This window comes from Panthera uncia, assembly GCF_023721935.1.
Source record: "Panthera uncia isolate 11264 chromosome B3 unlocalized genomic scaffold, Puncia_PCG_1.0 HiC_scaffold_1, whole genome shotgun sequence".
NCBI lineage: Eukaryota > Metazoa > Chordata > Mammalia > Carnivora > Felidae > Panthera > Panthera uncia.
The window spans coordinates 33,084,339-33,103,422 of record NW_026057582.1 but is presented as its reverse complement, the minus strand read 5'-3'; the positions used below and the strand labels follow the sequence as shown (position 1 = coordinate 33,103,422).

General features: G+C 49.4%; 1 protein-coding gene across 4 annotated transcripts in view; it reads right to left on the bottom strand.

The window, feature by feature from the left end:
• Positions 1-19,084, bottom strand: part of TMEM229B (transmembrane protein 229B) — a 35,989-nt gene continuing 16,905 nt past the window's right edge. The window contains exons 1-3 of one of the 4 annotated variants that reach the window (XM_049612618.1): positions 14,512-15,120; positions 12,902-13,083; positions 1-1,441 (exon numbers count right to left, since the gene is read on the bottom strand). In XM_049612618.1, the coding sequence (XP_049468575.1) occupies positions 920-1,423 (504 nt within the window). In that variant the 5' untranslated portion in view covers positions 1,424-1,441; positions 12,902-13,083; positions 14,512-15,120 and the 3' untranslated portion in view covers positions 1-919. Of the gene's footprint in view, positions 1,445-12,901; positions 13,084-14,511; positions 15,121-19,084 lie in introns of those variants that run through there. The other 3 variants (XM_049612619.1, XM_049612617.1, XM_049612620.1) reach the window with 3 other exon arrangements.

Below are 19,084 nucleotides of genomic sequence, written 5' to 3'. Positions count from 1 at the left end.
GGGGAGGTGTAAAAGGGGAACTTCCCAGTCATCAGGCCAGCAGAAATAGTGGAGGGAAGGCGGCAACAGGGTGGGCAGGGTCTGTCTCAGGGTTCTATCTCTGGCAGCTGCTGTGTTGATCAGGGAGTTGGGGAGGGGGGCCGGTGGGGATGACAGACACGGATAAAGGGGCTGCTAGTGGTAAAAGCCTTGAAAATAAAAGAGAAAGGGGGGAAACGCCACCGAACACACAGGGATTGAAACCTCCAAAAGCCCAAGGTTGGTGGGAATCCAGCACCAGGGTGGGGGGGTCCCCAGAAGGCCAAGGGAGCGTTGGAGCCCTGGGGGAGGGGAGAGGAGCCAAGGGAAGGCCTCCAGCCCTGGCAGACCAGCACTACTGCCAAGCAGCCTCCTGGCTGCCCAGTCTGTCCTTAGGCTGCAGCTCAGCAGGCCCCCGGGGAGGTATTGGTTGCAAGCAAGCACCTGAATATTGCCTAATGGAACCAGCCAAAGCCCAACTTAAACCACGTGAGAGGAGAGAGGAGGCCTCGCAGCAGCCCAGAGCCTCCTCAGGCCTCCTCAGGCTTCTCATCTTCTGCCCCATTCTCAGAGTCCCTTAGCCAGGACAGGGCCTGCTGCTTCCAAAGTCACCCAGGTGGTCAAATCGCTGCTTAGCCATAGGCCTCTGGCCGCCAGCCTCTGAGCTGGGCAGGGATCCACAGACCCTTCCCAGAGTCCCCGGGCTACCTCGACACCCGCCCCCCACACCTGGCCCCGCCCCCGGTCCCGCCCCCGGTGGACGGCGAGGGTGTGTGCCCTAAGGGGCTGAGGCCAGACCCGGGCCAGGGCTTGTGCTGTTCAGAAGACGTAACCCCACCAGCTTGGTACCTCTGTCCACGGGGTCCATGAGAGAGCCCCGGGCCCCACCCACCAGCCCCATTCAGTCTGTCTTGACGTGGCCGTTGGCCATCGCCAGGGGGCCACTGGGCTCCCCGGGCTCAGCGTCCTTGTCAAAGCGGAGGCGGAGGGTGTTGCGGATGATGAACTGCTCCATGATGAGGGACCCGCAGAACCAGGGCACGGCGTACTCCAGGGTGATGAGGCCCATGAAGTCAAAGTCGAACTGGGAATAGTCCCAGGGACAGGCGTTGAACTGGCGCAGGATGAAGCCGGTGGTGAACTCCCACAGGTAGGTCCAAAGCGTGTAGATGAGGCAGCGCACCAGCAGTGGGCAGCGGCCGCGCAGGCGCAGGTACATGCGCTCCACGATGAGGATGGAGGTGCCGTAGATGAAGAGAGCCCACACGCTCGTAACCCCAGGGAACTTCCAGTTAAAGTTCACCACGAACTCCCAGGCCGCCGTGAACATCACCTCGCAGAAGTAGCCGTGGATGGCATACAGGTACCAGCGGGACAGCGCCGTCAGGGGCTCGGCAGATGCCATGGCGCCGAGTGGGGCTGGCTGCTGGGACACAAAGGAGACAGGTGAGGGAAGGAGGGACGGAGCCCTCCTCCTGCCTTCCCACGTGCAGCTCAGGTCTCTGCCATGACCAGGCTGGAGGGGATTCCAAACCTGCCTCTACCTTTCTCTTTCGTTACCAGTCATATTCTTGACCCTATTTCATGTTCATTACTTTATTCCCTATTCCTCACCTTAGCCAGGTGGGCATGAGAAATGAAAGGAAGAAAATTAAAAGTTCCACTGGCTTCCTCTGACCAGCCCTACTCAAGTACTATTGGAAGGAGGTATATCCTGCACTCCCTAAGCTTTGTTTGGATTATCTGTGGTCAGTGGAAGAGCTGGCTGTCCTGGCCTGCCAGTCACCCCCATTTCTAGGCTACTAGCTGATTCATCTCTTCCTGCACTTCTTTTCAAACAACTCCACATCACTCATATTTCTGGGATCTTTCTAAGCAACTTATCACATTTATCTTGTGTGTGTGTGTTAGTTAACATATACATAACATGTACCGCGTTAGCCATTTTTAGGTGTACAGTTCAGTGACATTAAGTACAGTCACACTGTTGTGCAACTGTCACCACCATCCATCTCCAAAATTTTTTCATTATCCCAAACTGAAATTCCATACTCATCAAACACTCGCTTCCCACCCCCTCCCCCCCGCCCTGGCAACCATCATTCCACCTTCTGTCTCTATGAATTTTACTACTCTAGTTACCTCTTTTCAGTGGCATCATATTGTAATTGCCCTTTTAAGACTGGCTTATTTCACTGAGCATCATGTCTGCAAGGTTCATCCATGTTGTAAGCATGTGTCAGAATGTCCTTCACTTTTTAAGGCTGAATAATATTCATTCCACTGTGATCTAGCTAGCTATCTAGATACGTCACATTAAAAAACATTTTTTAATGTTTATTTTTAAGAGAGAGACAGAGCATGAGCAGGGGAGGGGCAGAGAGAGAGAGAGAGAGGGAGACACAGAATCTGAAGCAGGCTCCAGGCTCTGAGCTGTCAGCACAGAGCTTGATGTAGGGCTTGATGCAGGGCTCGAACTCACGAGATGTGAGACAATGACCTGAGCTGAAGTCGGACGCTTAATCCACTGAGCCGCCCAGGCACCCCCTATGTCACCTTTTATTTATCCATTTGTCCATGAATGGGTTGCCTCCACCTTTTGGCTATTGTGAACACTGCTGCTATGAACATGGGTATACAGATATCTGTTCTAGTCTCTGCTTTCAATTCTTTTGGATTTATATCCAGGAGTAGAATTGCTGAATCATATGGTGATTCTGTGTTTATTTTCTGAGGAATAGCCTTGCTGTTTTCCACAGCAGCCATACCATTTTACGTTCCCACCAACAGTACTCAAGGATTCCAATTTCTCCACATCCTTGCCAGCACTTGTTATTTTCTGGTTTTTTGATGATGGTCATCCTAATGGGTGGAAAGTGGAAGCTCGTTGTGGTCACATTTGTCTTTCACTGCTCCATTAAGCAGGTTTTGGTGTTAGTTTCAATGTTGAAAGGAAACCAGTGGGCTGACAGTCCTCTCTTACTTCTTATTGCCTTCCTCTCCTCTCTTCTCAACCCCACCAGTCTTTAAGGCTCCATCCTGCTTCCCTGAAGGCTGGCCCCCAGATCTCTCAGCTTTCTCCTTGTCCTCCATCAGTGACTGTCTGGATGACTCAATTGCCTCTTTCTCCAGTGCCACCCCGTACGCTGTTATAAGGCATATGCCCTCTGATCCAGCTAGCTAGTACACAGCTAGCTAGCTGTGTATTCCTTGAGGGAAGGGACTATTTTCCAGTCCTCTGTTCTGCAGCCTTGGCACAGGCCTCTCCAGAGCAGGCAGTCTCTAAACGATGCATGTTTGGGTGTGTGTGTGAGGGGGGTGAGGGGAGCAGTTCAGGGCTGCATCAGGAATGGAAAGGCAGATGATGAAAACATGCATCCCAGCTCTGCCAGCTGCCAGTGGACACCAGGCTTGACACTCTGTCAAGGTGGGAGAGGGGACAGAGGTTAACAAGATGCATATGTAGTCTGCATGCCTGTCTGGGAATCCCAGCCTCATCTCTCAGCTAACACAGACCTAGTCACAATTAATAACCCACCTCAATACCCTCCCTTGTGGATTGCTTTGTGGTCTTCCAAGCACTTCCATTTACATTTTGTCATTGGTTTTTACAAAATTAAGATTCATATGAATGACAGGTAGTTTAACTCCTGTTTTTTAAGAGGGACAGTTGGGGCTCAGAGAGAGGTCATTTGCCCCATATCTCAGGGCCAGTAGATGGAAAGGCTAAGACTAGGATCCACATCTCCTGGTTTCTGCTTCAGCACCCATCCCCCTGCACACCACTGCCCATCTAGACATGTGCGCCTGATGGTACTCCCCTCCTCAAAAACATTCAGTGGCCCCCCATTTCCTAATGAAATGCCACAGCATCCTTGGCCTGGCATTCAAGACTCACTAGGATCTCATGCCAGCCTACTTTTTCAGCCTTATTCTCACAGGCCAGCTCTCCCGGTCTTCCCTCCCCTCCTTGTAGATTCTATCTGTCTGTTTCCTGTGGCCTTTCATCTCACCTCCACAAGCACAAACCCAGCTTCCAGGTTACCTTCAGAACAAAATCTTTTTCATCCTCCCCGCCACAGTCCTCCCCTCCCCACCACTGAATAGCCATAGCACTCACTCTCTCTCTCCTTGGCCCAGATGATTTCCTGTTTTATTATGTTGATAACATTCAGTCCCCATCCAGATGTTTTTCCTGTGTTCTGCACCTCTGTATCCCACTCCTTCCTGAACACCTCCACCTAAATGTCCTATAGGCACCTCAAATCCTTTCCTAAATCAGACTCATTATATTTTCCCCAAAACTTGTCTTCCTCCTGTGACCCCACTCTGATTAAAGGAACCACCAAGCACCCAGTTAGCAGCCAGAGGCTCTAGTGTCATGCTAACTTCCTCTGCTGCGTCTCCACTTGAACATGAGCTCCCTGAGAATAAGGACCTTGTCCGTCTGGTTCAGTACTGCATCCCCACTGCCTACAATAGTGTCTGGCACACAGCATTCAATGAAAAAAAAAAAAAGACATTTATTAATAGTTTATAATTGCTATGTAAGTCATTCCAAAACTCAGTGGCTTCAATCAACTCTCATTTGTTACTACTACTTGTGTGTCTGTGGGTTAGGGGATCTTGGGTGGCCTTGATCATGAGACTGCTGGTCATTTGGGGGTTCTGTCCTATCCTTGGCTGGGGTGGCTCTTATCTACTTATCTCACATCCCAGGCACGCTTTCTCATGGCAAGGGCAGAAGCACATGAATGAGCAAGCCCTGCTGCACCCGTGCTTTTCAAGACTCTGGTTAACTCATGCCCACTAACATCTTCTTGATCAAAATAAGTCACATGGCAAGGCCACCAAGTCAGCCATTACCTCCTGTCCTTTCCACCATTTAAATATCTTTGAAATCATCTCTTCCTCTTCACTCCTCTTTCTCATTGCTGCTGCTCTGCTTTAAGCTGTCACCATCTCTCACCCAGATGCCCCCAGGTGTCTTCCAGGGGGTGCCTGGAAGGTGCCTATTCCTTTTCAATCCACTCATCACACTAAGAGCATGTAGAGGGCGCCGGGGTGGCTTGGTTGGGTAAGCATCTGACTTCAGCTCAGGTCGTGATCTCACAGTTTGTGGGTTTGAGTCCCACGTCCGGCTCTGTGCTGACAGCTCAGAGCCTGGAGCCTGCTTCAGATCTGTGTCTCCCTCTCTCTCTGCCCCTCCCCCACTGGTGCTCTATCTCTGTCTCTCAAATAAACGTTAAAAAAAATTTTTTTAAAGAGTATGTAAAAACAGCAATCTTTCTCAAACATGAATTTGATATTTCTCCCCATGTGGGCCTATTAGTGGATCTTTACCATCTATGCAATAAGGCTCAAACCCCTAGGGATGGCTGGCAAAGCCCTTTATGAGCCACCTCTGCCTCAGATCTTGTCCTCTGGATCTTTTCATTACTGCTTTTGCTACCTGGGGTGCCTTTCCCAACTGCTACAGCCACCACCACCCCCAACCTATGGCCCATGAGCCCATAATCTTCAAGGTCCAGCTCCTCTGTGAAGATTTTCCTAAACACCTCCAATTCCAGAGCTATCTGCTGCCCTGTTTGTCCACCTCTGCACCCAGTTCACTTCTGTGACAACAGTTAGCACTATGCTTTGCTATGCACCAGTGGCCCCTTGATGAACGTTTATTATAATGTTAAGAGGAAAAAAAAGCAGGATTCAAAACTAAATAATTAATATGATTTTGATTTTGCAAAAGCCTACATACATGTAAACGTACAAAAAATTAGCCATAATCATCTCTGGAGGGTGACATCACAAGTGATTTTTATTTCCTTTTTTAAACTTCTGGTATAGTCTAAAAATTTTTTCTACCAAGTATGTATAAACTTTTACAAAAATAAAATTTAACTTAAAACTGTTTGTTGTATGAATATGTATTAATCATCTTTGTGCCTTGTATAGAGAAGATATTCAACAAACTTGCCAGACAAATGAACCTTAGGACACCTGAAGTCCTGAAAAATTAATGCAGGCTGTTCCCTCCTGAGCCATCATCACCAACAACAAACCATGCCTCACAGGTTTGAATAGCATAAAGTGGTTAAGCCCAGGGGCCCTAGACTCTAACTTTCTGATTCAAACAGGCTGGTACCCTTCACCTGTGGGCTCCAGGGCACGTTACCAGACCTTTCTATAAAACGATTTCCTTTTTTCCTCAGTTTCCTTATAGATAAAGGGAAAATAACAAGAGTAACTACTTCCGAGGATGACTGTAAGGATGAATGAGCTAATAGACGCTACTGAATATAGCAAATGCTCAAGAAAGTGTGGCTGTCACTTCTGGCACAGAGATGGGCTTCCTGGTGAGCTTCTCCCGCTTTGAGTGCCACCTCGTACCCAAGGTGGGACATTCTGCCCCTGTCCTCACTTGGGCAGCCTTCCTTGCCAAGCAGGTCAGGTTTTCACCTCCACCCAGAGCACAGCCCAGCAGCCAAGCAACCCTGTGAAACCAATAACCACACACGCAGCCCCTGAGGAAACAAAGGTTTCGTAGAGGAGGGCTTGGCCAGCTTCCAGCCTCTGTGTGGCTGGGGAGGTTTAATGAAGGGGGGGGGGGGGCGGCACTCAGAACTAGCCCTCTGAGGTCCAGGCTTGAAAAGAAGGGTGGAATGAAAGGGCCAGCATTCCTGGCAAGCTTCTCACACCCTCATTCTATCCTGAACCCCCAATAGGCTTTTAGACCCCTGGAGTGGGAGAGAACAGATTGAAGCTCCAGGGAAACTCACTGAGAATGAGGAGGGGCCCATGACCCCAGGCAGGCGGGCCTGTGGTGGCCTGGAAACCACTTTGTTTCCCACCCACTCAGGCCCCTCTGAACTTAGGTCTGTCCACCTGACCTGCACTTGCACCTCTGGACCCTCTGGCCCACAGGATCCTGTTCATCCTATGCAGCATCCTGACATAACTAATGGAGTCCTCGGGTCAGCACCCCACCTTAATGTTGACTTTAAAACCCTGCTCTCCTTGCCCCTTGGGCTCATCTTTAGAGATGGCCAAGGTTTCCCAGTCAGTAACAACTCGTGGGGTCCAGTCACACCCCCTGGAAGCAGGTGACTTTAAAGAGCTGGACCTCCAAACCTTAGAGCAGAAGCAAGCAAGAACAAAGGAATAGCCATTAAACAGTGGAAGGAGGGCAAGATGTTGAACAGAAGAGAGGATGGAGAAGAGAGAACAGGGTGAGTCCAAGGCCTGGATTCCATTTCTGGAACCTTCCCTACCTGGAGGAACATGGGTAGGCAGAGGGGAAGCATACCTAGGCCAGGTCAGGCTGTGTCTGTGGGGTTTTGCCAGAAGAACACTCCTAGTCCATGTGAGACAAAAAGGGGAAACTGGATATCCTGGCTGGAGCCAGGAGATGAGGGGGGAAGACAGAGAAAGGGGATGTGAGACAGTGTTATCAGCTGGGATGGCAGCTCACACCGTGGTGGGACAGACACTAACATTAGAAGCGGCATTGGCTTGGGTAGATTTGCAAAACTCCACTTCCTGAACCCACTGCTAATACTCACAGGAGCCATGCTTAAACTTTGAGCTGGGACAGGCTCCCCGACCCTCTGCTGGCCCAACAGACCTCTATCCCTGCCCAGGCCTCCCCCCACCCGAGCCCTTTCCCCACATTCTTCCAGTACCTCCTTGCTTGGCACTGAGATCAGAGACCTGGGAAGGCCTGCATCAGGAAGAACCAGTAGCTCACTGGACATTGGCCTCTTTCTCCTGGTGACAAACACAACCATCCTGAGAACGATGACACAAAGACAGATGGCCCAGGAAAGAAAACTCAAAGTGAAGTGAGGAGGAGAGCGTGCACAAGGATGAAAACAAGAAGGAGAAAAGAGCTGTGGACAGTTTCATATGCAGGATATGGAGAACAACACTCATGTACAAGAGCCTTCATACTTGTTGATAAAAGGGCCTGGGAATACGGAGTTCCAGCCAAGGGCCAGAACTCAAGGTGACTTGGCAGAGCAGGGCACTGTCCCCCCCCCAAGGGGACAGGTGATAAATGACTTTGTAGGGAGGGGTTCAGAATCTTGCTCCCTAGGAGTATCTCACCAGCTTCCAGAACCTGCTGAGTTATTCCCTACGCAGCGAGCACAGCAAGTTGAGAGGGGCGAAGAGAATGCCACAAGTCTGAGACAGGCTGGAGGCAAAACCAGATAAGGCAACCGCCTTTGGTTTTACTCAAAACTCTCATCTTGTTCCAGGAAGCTAAGGTGCCACAACACAATGACTCTGGGAATTTCTGTCCAGAGGAGCATCTTGATAGAAAATCGGGATTCCTCTTACATGCAACCAGGCTGGGCGGGGCTTCGCCTCATTACTAGGCCTCTTTCACCTCATTTACTTCCCCATTCCTAGGCACCAAAATCGCTACAGTTCCATGTGCTGGGGAGAGACACAGCCCTTATAGGGGGCCCCTGGGAGCAAGGCAGTGGAGGCGGGGGGGGGGGGGGGGACTCTGAGTCCAGCCCCCTGATAGGCTCTGTGCTGGAAGTGAGTGGAATCTATGAGGGCTGGGCAGGTGTCCTAACATCTGGGTGAAAGATGCAAGGTCTGAAACCATCCTCACCTTGCACTGTGGTAATCAAGTTGGGAGGGGTGAGGGTGGGAGGAACATATGGGCTTGCTTCAGGGCCAGAAAGGAAACAAGCAGAGCTAAATACCTGTGGTCACTGGCTAGCCCAGACACTATAGAGTTCCACCCTTTCTTGCTATGGGCATCCCCCAGAAAACTCTTTGGGATGGTCTTCCTGCTACCTCCCAAGTCACAGTAATCATCAGCCACTCTTCTCAGCACTTACCAGGTATTAACTCAGATAATATTCAAGCCTATTTTATAGATGGGGCAATTGAGGAAGGGGAAGTTTTAATAAGTCTTAAGAATTACAGCTATAAAAGCCAGAGCTAGGATTCAAACCCAGCAAGTCTGGCTCCAGAGCCTTCATTCCCAATCAGCACACTGCACTGCCCTTGAAGCTGACTACAGGCTCCTCTATAGGCACCACCACTTTGAGTTTCTGCTTCTGGAAGACTAGGATGGTATATGGAGAGGAAACAAGAAGCAAGAGCAACATGAACCTCTAGGTAGATCATCAATGAAGCCCAGAACAGGTGTCAGAGCCATTGCAGGCTGTCGTCCTATTCTGAGAGGCCAAGTTCTGTTCTAAGGCCAAGTTCTGGCAAGATCCACACAATGATCCTCCAGGGTCATAGTGGACCCTCACAGGACTATGGTAGCAGCCACCTCTGAGGGCCTCAAGGTGTGTGCCATTCAAAGGCCTTTCACCAAGACACACACTGGTCCCTGTCAAGCTACCCTGACTGCCAGCCCACCCTCATATTGGCTGGGAATCTCAGATGGCCCAGCCCTGCCATGGACATTCAGCCAAGAGCAGTGACCAGCATCACACTGCCCAGAGAAGCCTGGTGCCTGGAGCAGCACCAGGGAGAGTGTCAGGAGCAACCATTCCACACAAAGCAGCAGGCCAAAGAGGATTTTAGAAGGCCTCAGATGCTAAGCAAATCCCAGCTGGCAGACACAGGAGGACAAGTGGGCCTGGGGAACACAGTCAGCCTGGCACAGAGGTTCGCCAGGGCTCAGGCAGTAAAGGGCACCTAGCAGTTGGGGCCCTGAGGCTGGGCATCCTGAGTGTTGCCTGCAAGGCTCTTTCCAGACCTCACTTGGCTGCTTCTCTATTGTTACTCAGATCTCAGCTCAACCGTCACCCCTGAGACCTTCTCTGGTCTCGAATCCAAAACAGCCTTCCCATCACTGACATCATCATATTTCATTCCTCCAGCACTTTCACTTTCTACTATTTTGCTACTTGTTTGTTGTCTGTCTCCTCCAACTAGAATGAATGCTCCATGAGGGCAGGGGCTCTGTCTTGTTCACTGCTGGGTTCCCAGTGCCTACAACAGTGCCTGGTGATAAGACCCACTAATACTTCTGGCATGGATGAATGAATGAATGAATGAATGGGCCCACACAGGCACAGGCTCTTAAACACTGATAAGGGCAGGTGTAAACAGCTAGCAGCTCAGCCTTTCTCGTCTCCCCTTTCTTGGCAGATATAGCCTTTAAAATTTTTCAATGCTAACATTTTAAAATATCTTTATTATTTTTCCTGATTATAAAAGTAACATGTGCTCACACCTGAAATTTAAACATTATGGAAAGGAATGACCTAGAAAGTAAATATCTTCCATCACCCCACATCTTAGAGAAAGTCACTGTTAATGGTGTGTTGTATATTCACCCGGATTACACTTAGCTTTAAAAGAAGCAAATCCATGTATCATAGAAAGAAAAAGAATTCATAATTCCACCAAACTAGCAGCCATTATCACTTCTCCCTTGCAATTTTTTCTCATGTGTTTATTTTACAAGTTGCTTTAATGTACTTATTCTGTAACCTGACATTTTCACTTATTATAAAATAATCATTTCCCCCAGTTGTTATATTGCTTTTGTTCTCATTATTATAATGGCTATGTGATATTCCACCAGGTGGAAAACTATAATTTACTTAACTTAGGTGTTCAGAAAAGGGAGAGAGAACAATTGTTTCCCACTCTCACTATTACAATGACACCACAAGAAACATCTTTTTTTATGCCTGTAACAAAAGAATTCAGCCTTTTCCTTCTCTAGGAATATATCCTAAAGAAAGATTTCTTTTTTTTTTTTTTTAAGTAGGCTCCATGCTGGGTGTAGAGCCTAACACAGGGCTTGAACTCACAACCCTGAGATAAAGACTTGAGCTGACCAAATGTCCATCAACTGATGAATGGATAAAGAAGATGTGGTATAAATATACAATGGAATATTACTCAGCCATCAAAAAGAATGAAATCTTGCCATTTGCAATGATGTGGATGAAACTGGAGTGTATTATGCTAAGCAAAATAAGTCAGAGAAAGACAAATACCACGTGATTTCACTCATATGTGGAATTTAAGAAACAAAACAGATGAACATAGAGGAAGGGAAGGAAAAATCAGCTAAAAACAGAGAGGAAGGCAAACCATAAGAGACTCTTAACTATCGAAAACAAACTGAGGATTGATGGAAGTAGGCAGGTGGGGGAAGGGCTAGATGGGAGATGGCTATTAAGGTGGGTACTTGTGATGAGCACTGGGTATTATATGTAAGTGATGAATCACTAAATTCTAATTCTGAAACCAATACTAAACTATATGTTAACTAACTTGAATTTAAATACAATCTTGGAAGGAAAAAAAAAGATAAATAACTAATAAAAAATAATAATAATAAAGACCTGAGCTAAGATCAAGAGCTGGACACTTGACTGACTGAGTCACCCAGGCGTACCTTAAAGAAAGATTTCTTAATAACTCCAGAAATGGGATCACTGGACCAAAGGGTACAACAGTCTTAGGGATGATGGTGTAGATTGCCCTGGGGAACTCTGTGTTATGTGGGGAATAGGTCTCTGGTCTGAGTCACCGTGCTCCCACAGTGGCCTCTGTGGCCATCTCTGTGCACCCACCCCACACCCATAGTTCAGGCTTGCACTACCCTAGCTACAAATCAACTTCCTGAAAGAGCCTCCAACCATAAACTGATTTTGCAAGCCCAGGCTGAGTGAAAAATAAATGCTAGCCCTGAGTTTTAAACTCCCACTGGCACTAGAGTCAACATCTACCTACAGCTGAGAATTACCTAGTTACCCTTTGCCCTCCCTGCATGCTCCTGTGTGGAAGCTAAGCCTCCCGGTTCCTATATGCTAGCCCAGCAGCTCCCAATAGCCCATCCAGTCAGGAGTGTAAAAGCACTGGCTCTCCCTGCCCTGTCTTCCAGGGGACTTCCCTGCCTGCTGGTCCCTGATCCCTCACTGGGACTGTTTGCCCTATGCAGACAATAGCCTTTAGGCCAGACAAGCCTTTGGGGCTTGGGAAAGCAGCCAATTGTCTTTTTTTTTTTTTTTTTTAATTTGTAAGTTTATTTACTTTTGAGAGAGAGAAAGAGACAGAGCGTGAGCGGGAAAGGGGCAGAGAAGGAGACCCAGAATCCAAGAAGCAGGCTCCAGGCGATGAGCCATCAGCACAGAGCCCGGCGTGGGGCTCAAACCCACGAACCGTGAGATCATGACCTGAGCCAAAGTCAGATGCTCAACCAACTGAGCCACCCAGAAGCCCCAACCAATCGTCATTTTCTAAAGCACCACTGAGGAAAAGCCAGAGGTTAAGGCTGGAAAGAAAGCCCATATGAGGACAGGTGAGACTCCACAGTTGGGGGTCCCCTGCTCTCCATGCAGCTTGTCTGGACTTGGGAGGAGGAAAACTTCCTCCTAACAGGCCAAAAGCAGCAGAGAACTTGCTCCTCTTGACCCCTTGGTGGCCACTTTTATGGCAGCTAAGGCACCACCAATCCCTCACCTCCCAATGCCCTGGGTGCTCTACCCAAGGCCTTGTGAACTGTTCATAGCATCGGAGCAGAATCTGGAATCCCAGATGAGGTACAGTTCTCATTGCAGAGAGGTAAAGCCCAGGGCCCAAAGCATCCACGAGCCTACAGTTAAGAGAGAGAATTTGGGAAGATGTCATCTCCTATGTGCTGGGTGTCTGACATCATTTGTGTCAGCCAATCTGGGTCTGGCACAGTTTTTAGAGGCCATGTGGCTATAAGATGGCTCCAACACATGAAACGGCCTGAAACTGCTGGACATTCCCCTCCTATTCTACAACTATAGCCCTGTGACAGGCCCTTGGACAGAACACAGGCTCATAATGAGAACCTCCAGACCTGTGACCATGCTGCCGAGGCAGGGAGGGCTGGTGATCCCTGGGGATCCTGTAACATACTCACTTATCACACCCTTGAGTGCACAACTCAGAACAGACATCAGGATCACTGTCCAGGAGTGTCCCAGGTTAACCTTTCTCCTGCTGCCTGGCTGGGCCTCCGTGCCATTCTCAGCAGTGTGGGCAAGCATCAGCCCCAGGGCTCAGCTGATCCTCGGCTAGTGGATGGATGGCTTCCATGTGTCCCTGGGAATAAAAGAGGAGGCGTTCATTAGCTTCAACTGCCCCAGCTCCAACCCACCAGGCTAGTCGGATGGGCAGCCTCAAGGTGAACGCTACAATTGCCTGGGCTCCGGGTTCAGTACCAGGCAGTCAGTCCATCCAGGCCACTGGGCCCCTGTCCTGGAACCTATCACCTCCTCTGTGCCATCCTGCTTGCTCAGGTCTGGTTAATCCAGCAATGACAGCCTGGGATGGATCCCAGGCAATTCACACTCAGGGCTAGGACTTAGGGCTTCTTGCACCATGAGTAAATGTGTGCACATTTGTAAATCTGAGAGGGGGTATAATTTTAGAATCCAGTGCCATTCTCATTTAGCTTCGAATTACACTCTCACCTTCACCCTGCAGTGGCTACATCTTTCTCAAGGGCGGTCAAGAACCCCAGGCAAGTAGGGAATTTGGGGAGTCAAGCACAACTACACAGAAAAACAAGCATACCAACAAAATGTGTGCTAGACCCTCTCCCTGCAATAATCCCACCACCCTAATATTTATTTCATTCTATTATATCACTGTGATTGTTGAGGCCCTTCCTATTAACATCAATAACATAAGGGTGCCTGGGTGGCTCAGTCAGTTAAGGATCCGACTTCAGCTCAGGTCATGATCTCACGGTTTGTGGGTTCTAGCCCCACATCTGGCTATGTGCTGACAGCTCAGAGGCTTGAGCCTGCTTCAGATTCTGTGTCTCCTTCGCTCTCTGCCCCTCCCCCACTAGCATTCTGTCTCTGTCTCTCAAAAACGAACTAAAAAAAAAAAAAACCCACATTAAAAAAAGTTTTAAAGAAACAGACTACATGCTGATACAAATCTGGCCCCTGGCCACATACATCTTTTTAATATATACCTAAGATTTGAACATTTGATAGATATTCTGGCTTTATATGAAAGTCCTGAAGCTTCTCGGAAAACCCCTTGAGTGCAGCACCATCTGCACGAGACTAAGGACAGAAGTCAGGTGCAGTGTGGCCCTATAGCAGGACAGGGGTGGAAGCCGGGACCATTCCCCCCACGGATGGCCAAGCAGGCCTCCACAGAGGCACCACCCGAGCTGGTGCCCACAGCCAGCTTCCTCCCTGCCCATACCTCCCAGGCTCTCTGAGCTCCCTGAGCTGACAACTTGCAAGGCAGCATGGGAGCCGAGGAGAAGTGAAAGGGCAGAATTCACTGCATGCACAGGTGCTTGTGGCCCGGAAGGCTGTGCACCCCTGGGTCACCAGCCGCTGCACCCCCCTCTTCCTGCACTGAGACAAGTGAAGGACGGAGAGCAAAATGCAGTGGGCTGCTGTGCTCCCTGGCTCCTCCCCAGCTGCTCTACATACAGAAGCCTCAACCTGCCCCACCTGTCGATCCTCCTCCCTTCTCCCAGCCAGCCTGGCACATACCCATTACCTCAAGGAAAGGGCTTTCATGGGGCATGTCCGATACCCCCTCTACCCCCAGTACCACCATGACCTGTGCCTGGGAGTTCAATCCCACCCACCGGCACTTCCCCTTCCCAGGGGAACTAAGCAGGCCACATCAACAAGCACGAGACAAAACAGAAACAGAAACCAAAGCCCACATCCTGACAGCACAGCCTGCTGGTCGCTGCAGTCAGCCCTGGGAGCCCGCCGCTGCTGGCTGAGATGCCGCCCTGGCAGATGAAGCTGCTGCAGTCAGAAGAGGCTCCTTTCCGAGGCTGGCCTGGCACCGGACACCTCCTGCTTCCTGGTCTGAGGCTCTTCCACCAGGGAGCTGCTGGGGGCTGGACAAGGAGGCAACAATCTAGCAGGGATCCCACCCCTGCCTCCAAGTACACATGTTGTCCCCAGCCCCCGCTGACACTCCTTGGCCCCTCAGAGCAGGTCCCTGGTGTAGGTGGCATGAGGCTCCTTTGTGGACCACAGGGCGTGAACTAGACGTTTTTGGAGCATATGAATGTGTGAAGAGCCCTTATAGCAACTAATGTGGGCAGAACTTAAAACACTTTTTCCAGTACATCATCTCTCATGATTCTCCCAAGACTCCTGCAGGGAGGGCAGGAGTTATCACCACCCACCCTACCCCACTCCCACCACCAACCCCATTTCAGAGACAAAAACTCTGAATCTCAAGACATTAAGAGATTAGGCCAAATCTACACATTTGACTCAAACCCTGGTCTTTAGGCTCCAGAATCACCCCTCTCCCCATACATCATGACTTCAAGCTGCTTCCCATACGTCTGCATGCACCTGTCCCTCATTCACTATAATCTACTTAGTCTGTTCTGTAAGCCGCTTATTTGTAAGCATAGAGCCTGAGTCTGTCCGTCCAGCTTCATCAACATGCCCAGGTGCTCCTCTGAGACCCTGCTCCCTCCTCATTCCTTTGTGAACCCTCCTAAGCCCCCAGCTATTCCATCACTGATGTTCCCACAGGACTTTGAACATCCTTCCATTGAAACATAATGTCCCATCTTAAAGTTATTATTGTCTGTTTCCCCCTCCACATGATGAATTCCTCAAGGCCATGGAATTTCTTTTGGATGGATGGACAAGCAAGGCTGAGAAGGGCCCAGCTAAATGCTTGGGTGATTGCACCATCCAGTGTTATCAACCAAACAGTGATGTCTAGTGTTCTTCCCTAATTTTTAGGCCACCTCGTCATGGAAGGGCTCTCTCCCACAAAGCACCATAAATATTGGTTTACAGTGGCCAGGGCTATCTTTGCAAATGAGAGAATAAAGGATGATGTTCACTCTCCTCCCACCTCCAAGAGCCATCACCTGGACAGAGGGGTCAGGACAGACGAGTGGATGCCTTGGGTAGGGACAAGAAAGAAGACATGTCACACGAGGAAGGCTAGGGAAGGAACAAAATGTCCCAGGCATCCCAGGAGAAACTGCAGGCTCCTATGTGGGCAAGGGTCCAAGCTGAGGCTCAGGTCAGAGAATAACAATGCCTATTCTGTTATTTCTACAATGTGCTGGCACTCTCAAAAGGCACATCCAGTTTTCATGCACATAGCATTCACTTCCCAAAGAGGTTTAACCAGCAGCTGCTGGCAGGAAAGTCCCTGTGCATCATTCTCTCCCCTCCACTATAACTATTTAGGGTAAGCTGGACTTGCAGGATTGAAGCTCTACTTCCCTGACCGGAACCTAAAAACCAAACCTCCCCCCACTCTCCGCCCTCTCTCCATGGCCCAGAACCTAAGACCGGAGCCAGGAAGTGGCAGGCAAATACATCCCTTTGTCCCTCTCAATCTCCTCGTCCCCAGATCTCCCCTCAACCCTAGGTGCCTACAAAGTAAAGAGTAAATGCCCCCCAAAACCCACTGGGGGAGCCCTCTGATTACTCAAAGTGTCCTGGTTCTTCCCACGGGATGCAGAATTGATTTTACTTGTCCTATAGTAAGACCAGCTCTGAACACAAGCAGATTTGGCAACTTCTGGAGTCAGTGAGAGACTATATGAAAGTGCAAATGCACCTGTGTCGACTCAGCTCCCCCAGGGGAAGACCCAAGCCCTTGGGCCTGACTGCCATGGAAGAGGTTGGTGTACCTAGGAAACAGGCTGCCCACACGCTCCATTTGACCCTGTCCTTCCACTCCATGCCCCCTCGTTTAGGGCTTAGAGTCTAGGTTTCTCTGCCTGCCGGACATCTCACCAATCTGTCTTCTTCCTCACTTGCAGGCTACTCTGTCCTGTCACCCTCCTCTCCTTCCTTCCTTCTCCCCAACTAGCCCCTCCTGCCTTGCGTGCCTTTCTCCATGTCCCCTTCTAAACAAACCCTGACCACCCATCCCCTACACCTTGGAAGGTGGTCTCTGGCCCTGTGCCCCTCCTCTTTCCTTCCCACCCCACCCCCTGGCCCTGGGTAGCTGCTGCCTGCTGCCTGAAAGGCTGGACAGCTGCTGGGCTCTCTAATTAGCTGCCTGGCTGCCGTCCCAGAGCAAGGCATGTGTTGCAGTAAAGAGCTGCCTCACCTCCCCTTCATCAATAATCCCCTATGCAGATCCCATCAGGCAGCAGCTGAGGGGCCCTGGAATCCTGGTCACGTGAGACCAGCAAGGCTTCTCCTGTCATCTGGAAAAGGACAGTCAGTAGCCTAACAGCGTCACTGACTACGTGACCAGGAATTTATTTATCAAGGTTCTCCCTATTACTGCCCATGTCCTTAGGGTATCCCATAGGTTACCCAACCACCTCCATACCTTTGGAGCAATGGGAACCCTGCCCTGCCCCTTAGTTGCCTCACCAGTAGAGGCAAGATGTAGATGTAGAGAAAGATGCCCAGTGAGCCCTCTGAACAGCATGACACCCAGTGGCCTGCTTTTCACAGCTTTCTATAGCCAAGCCACCCCCAGAGATTTCTAAACAACCAGAGACTTAGTCCAAGAAGTCCCGTGGAGGCTAACATGTTTATTCAAGGTGTTGTATTCCAGTGGTCAACAAATATTTATCAAGCACCTGCTGAAGGCCAGACACTGAACTGAGTGTGAATAAGACAATGCTCCTGCCCCCTTGGAGCTCACATCTCTGTGGGGAGACAGACAATGATTAGGCTAGCTGACATGCCGTAATGTCTGATAATATGCCACAAAGAAGGGGAGATGCCTGGTGAGGACAGAGAAACTGGATGTGGAGAGCACATCTTAAACTTCTCTAAGGAGGTAGCATTTGGGCATAGATGAGAAAGATGCAAAGAAGCCTTTCTTTCTTTTTTTAAAGTGATTTGTGTGTGTGTTTGAATGTTTATTTATTTATTTTGAGAGAGAGAGCTCAGGGAAGCAGCAGCAGAGAGAGAGAGAGAGACAGAGAGAGAGAGAGAGAGAGAGAGAGAGAGAGAGAGAATCCCAAGCAGGCTCCACACTCACCATGAAGTCCAACGTGGGGCTCGACCCCACCACCATGAGATCACGACTTGAGCTGAAATCAAGGGTCAGACACCCAATTGACTAAGCTACCCAGGCGCTCTGCAAAGAAGCCTTTCAAAGAGCTTTGGGAAAAGCATTCTAGGCACAGGGAATAGTAAGTAAAAAGACCCTGAGGGAGGAGCAAGCTAAAAAACAAGTTTGAGAAACAGCAAGGCCAGAGCAACTAAAAAGTGTAATTAAGGGGTCAAACGTTCCCTGCCCCTCATTGCAAAAGTCATCTGGTGGTCCCTACAGTGCCAGCTGGGCCATGGCAAAGCCCCAGTTGCCAAGGGGACATGCCCAGCACAGTTGCCCTGTGGGCAGGGGCTGGAAGGTGCAGGTCCCAGTCAGCTTTGGCAATATATTTATTAACAAATAAAAGCAAAGTTAAATCTCTTGTTGACTGATGGCCTGGATTTTCCACCTGCTTCCCATCAAAAGAATTTAAGTAAATTTACTAGGCCTCCTCTAACCTGATTATTTCACTTTAACAAGAAAGTAAATGTTCCTTTTTAACTCCACCTAGTTTGTTAAGTTTTCTGTCATCTGAAATCAAGAAAATCCTGACTAACACAAGTAATTTTCCCCCACCTGGAACATACCTTTTTGGCATGAGAATCATATATCTGAGCACCACCTGCCCACCTCTGCTGCCATGCAGACCAGTGGCTCTGCCCTTGCACACAGTTAGAACTGAGAATAAGGTCAGATGCCTAGCTAGCTGCGTCCCTCTCAGCAGGATGTCTATAGTTTTGGGGGCTCCAAACCTCCCTTCTGGGTGCTGCCCAGACTTTGTCATTTCCCCTTTCACCACACATGACCCTTGCCAGCAACCTAGCGTGCCTTGACTCTCTTCTGCAAACTGGATATGGGAAAACTAATAGTGCAAGAACAAGTAGTGCACAACTAGATTGTTTTTCTATAAGCTCTAGAACAGCATTGTCCAATTTGATAGCTACATGTGGCTATTTAAATTTAAATTTACTAAAAATGAATAAAATTAAAAATTGCATCCCTCCATTGTACTAGCCACATTTCCAGTGTTCAACAGCTACATGTGGCTAGTGTCTACCATATTGGACAG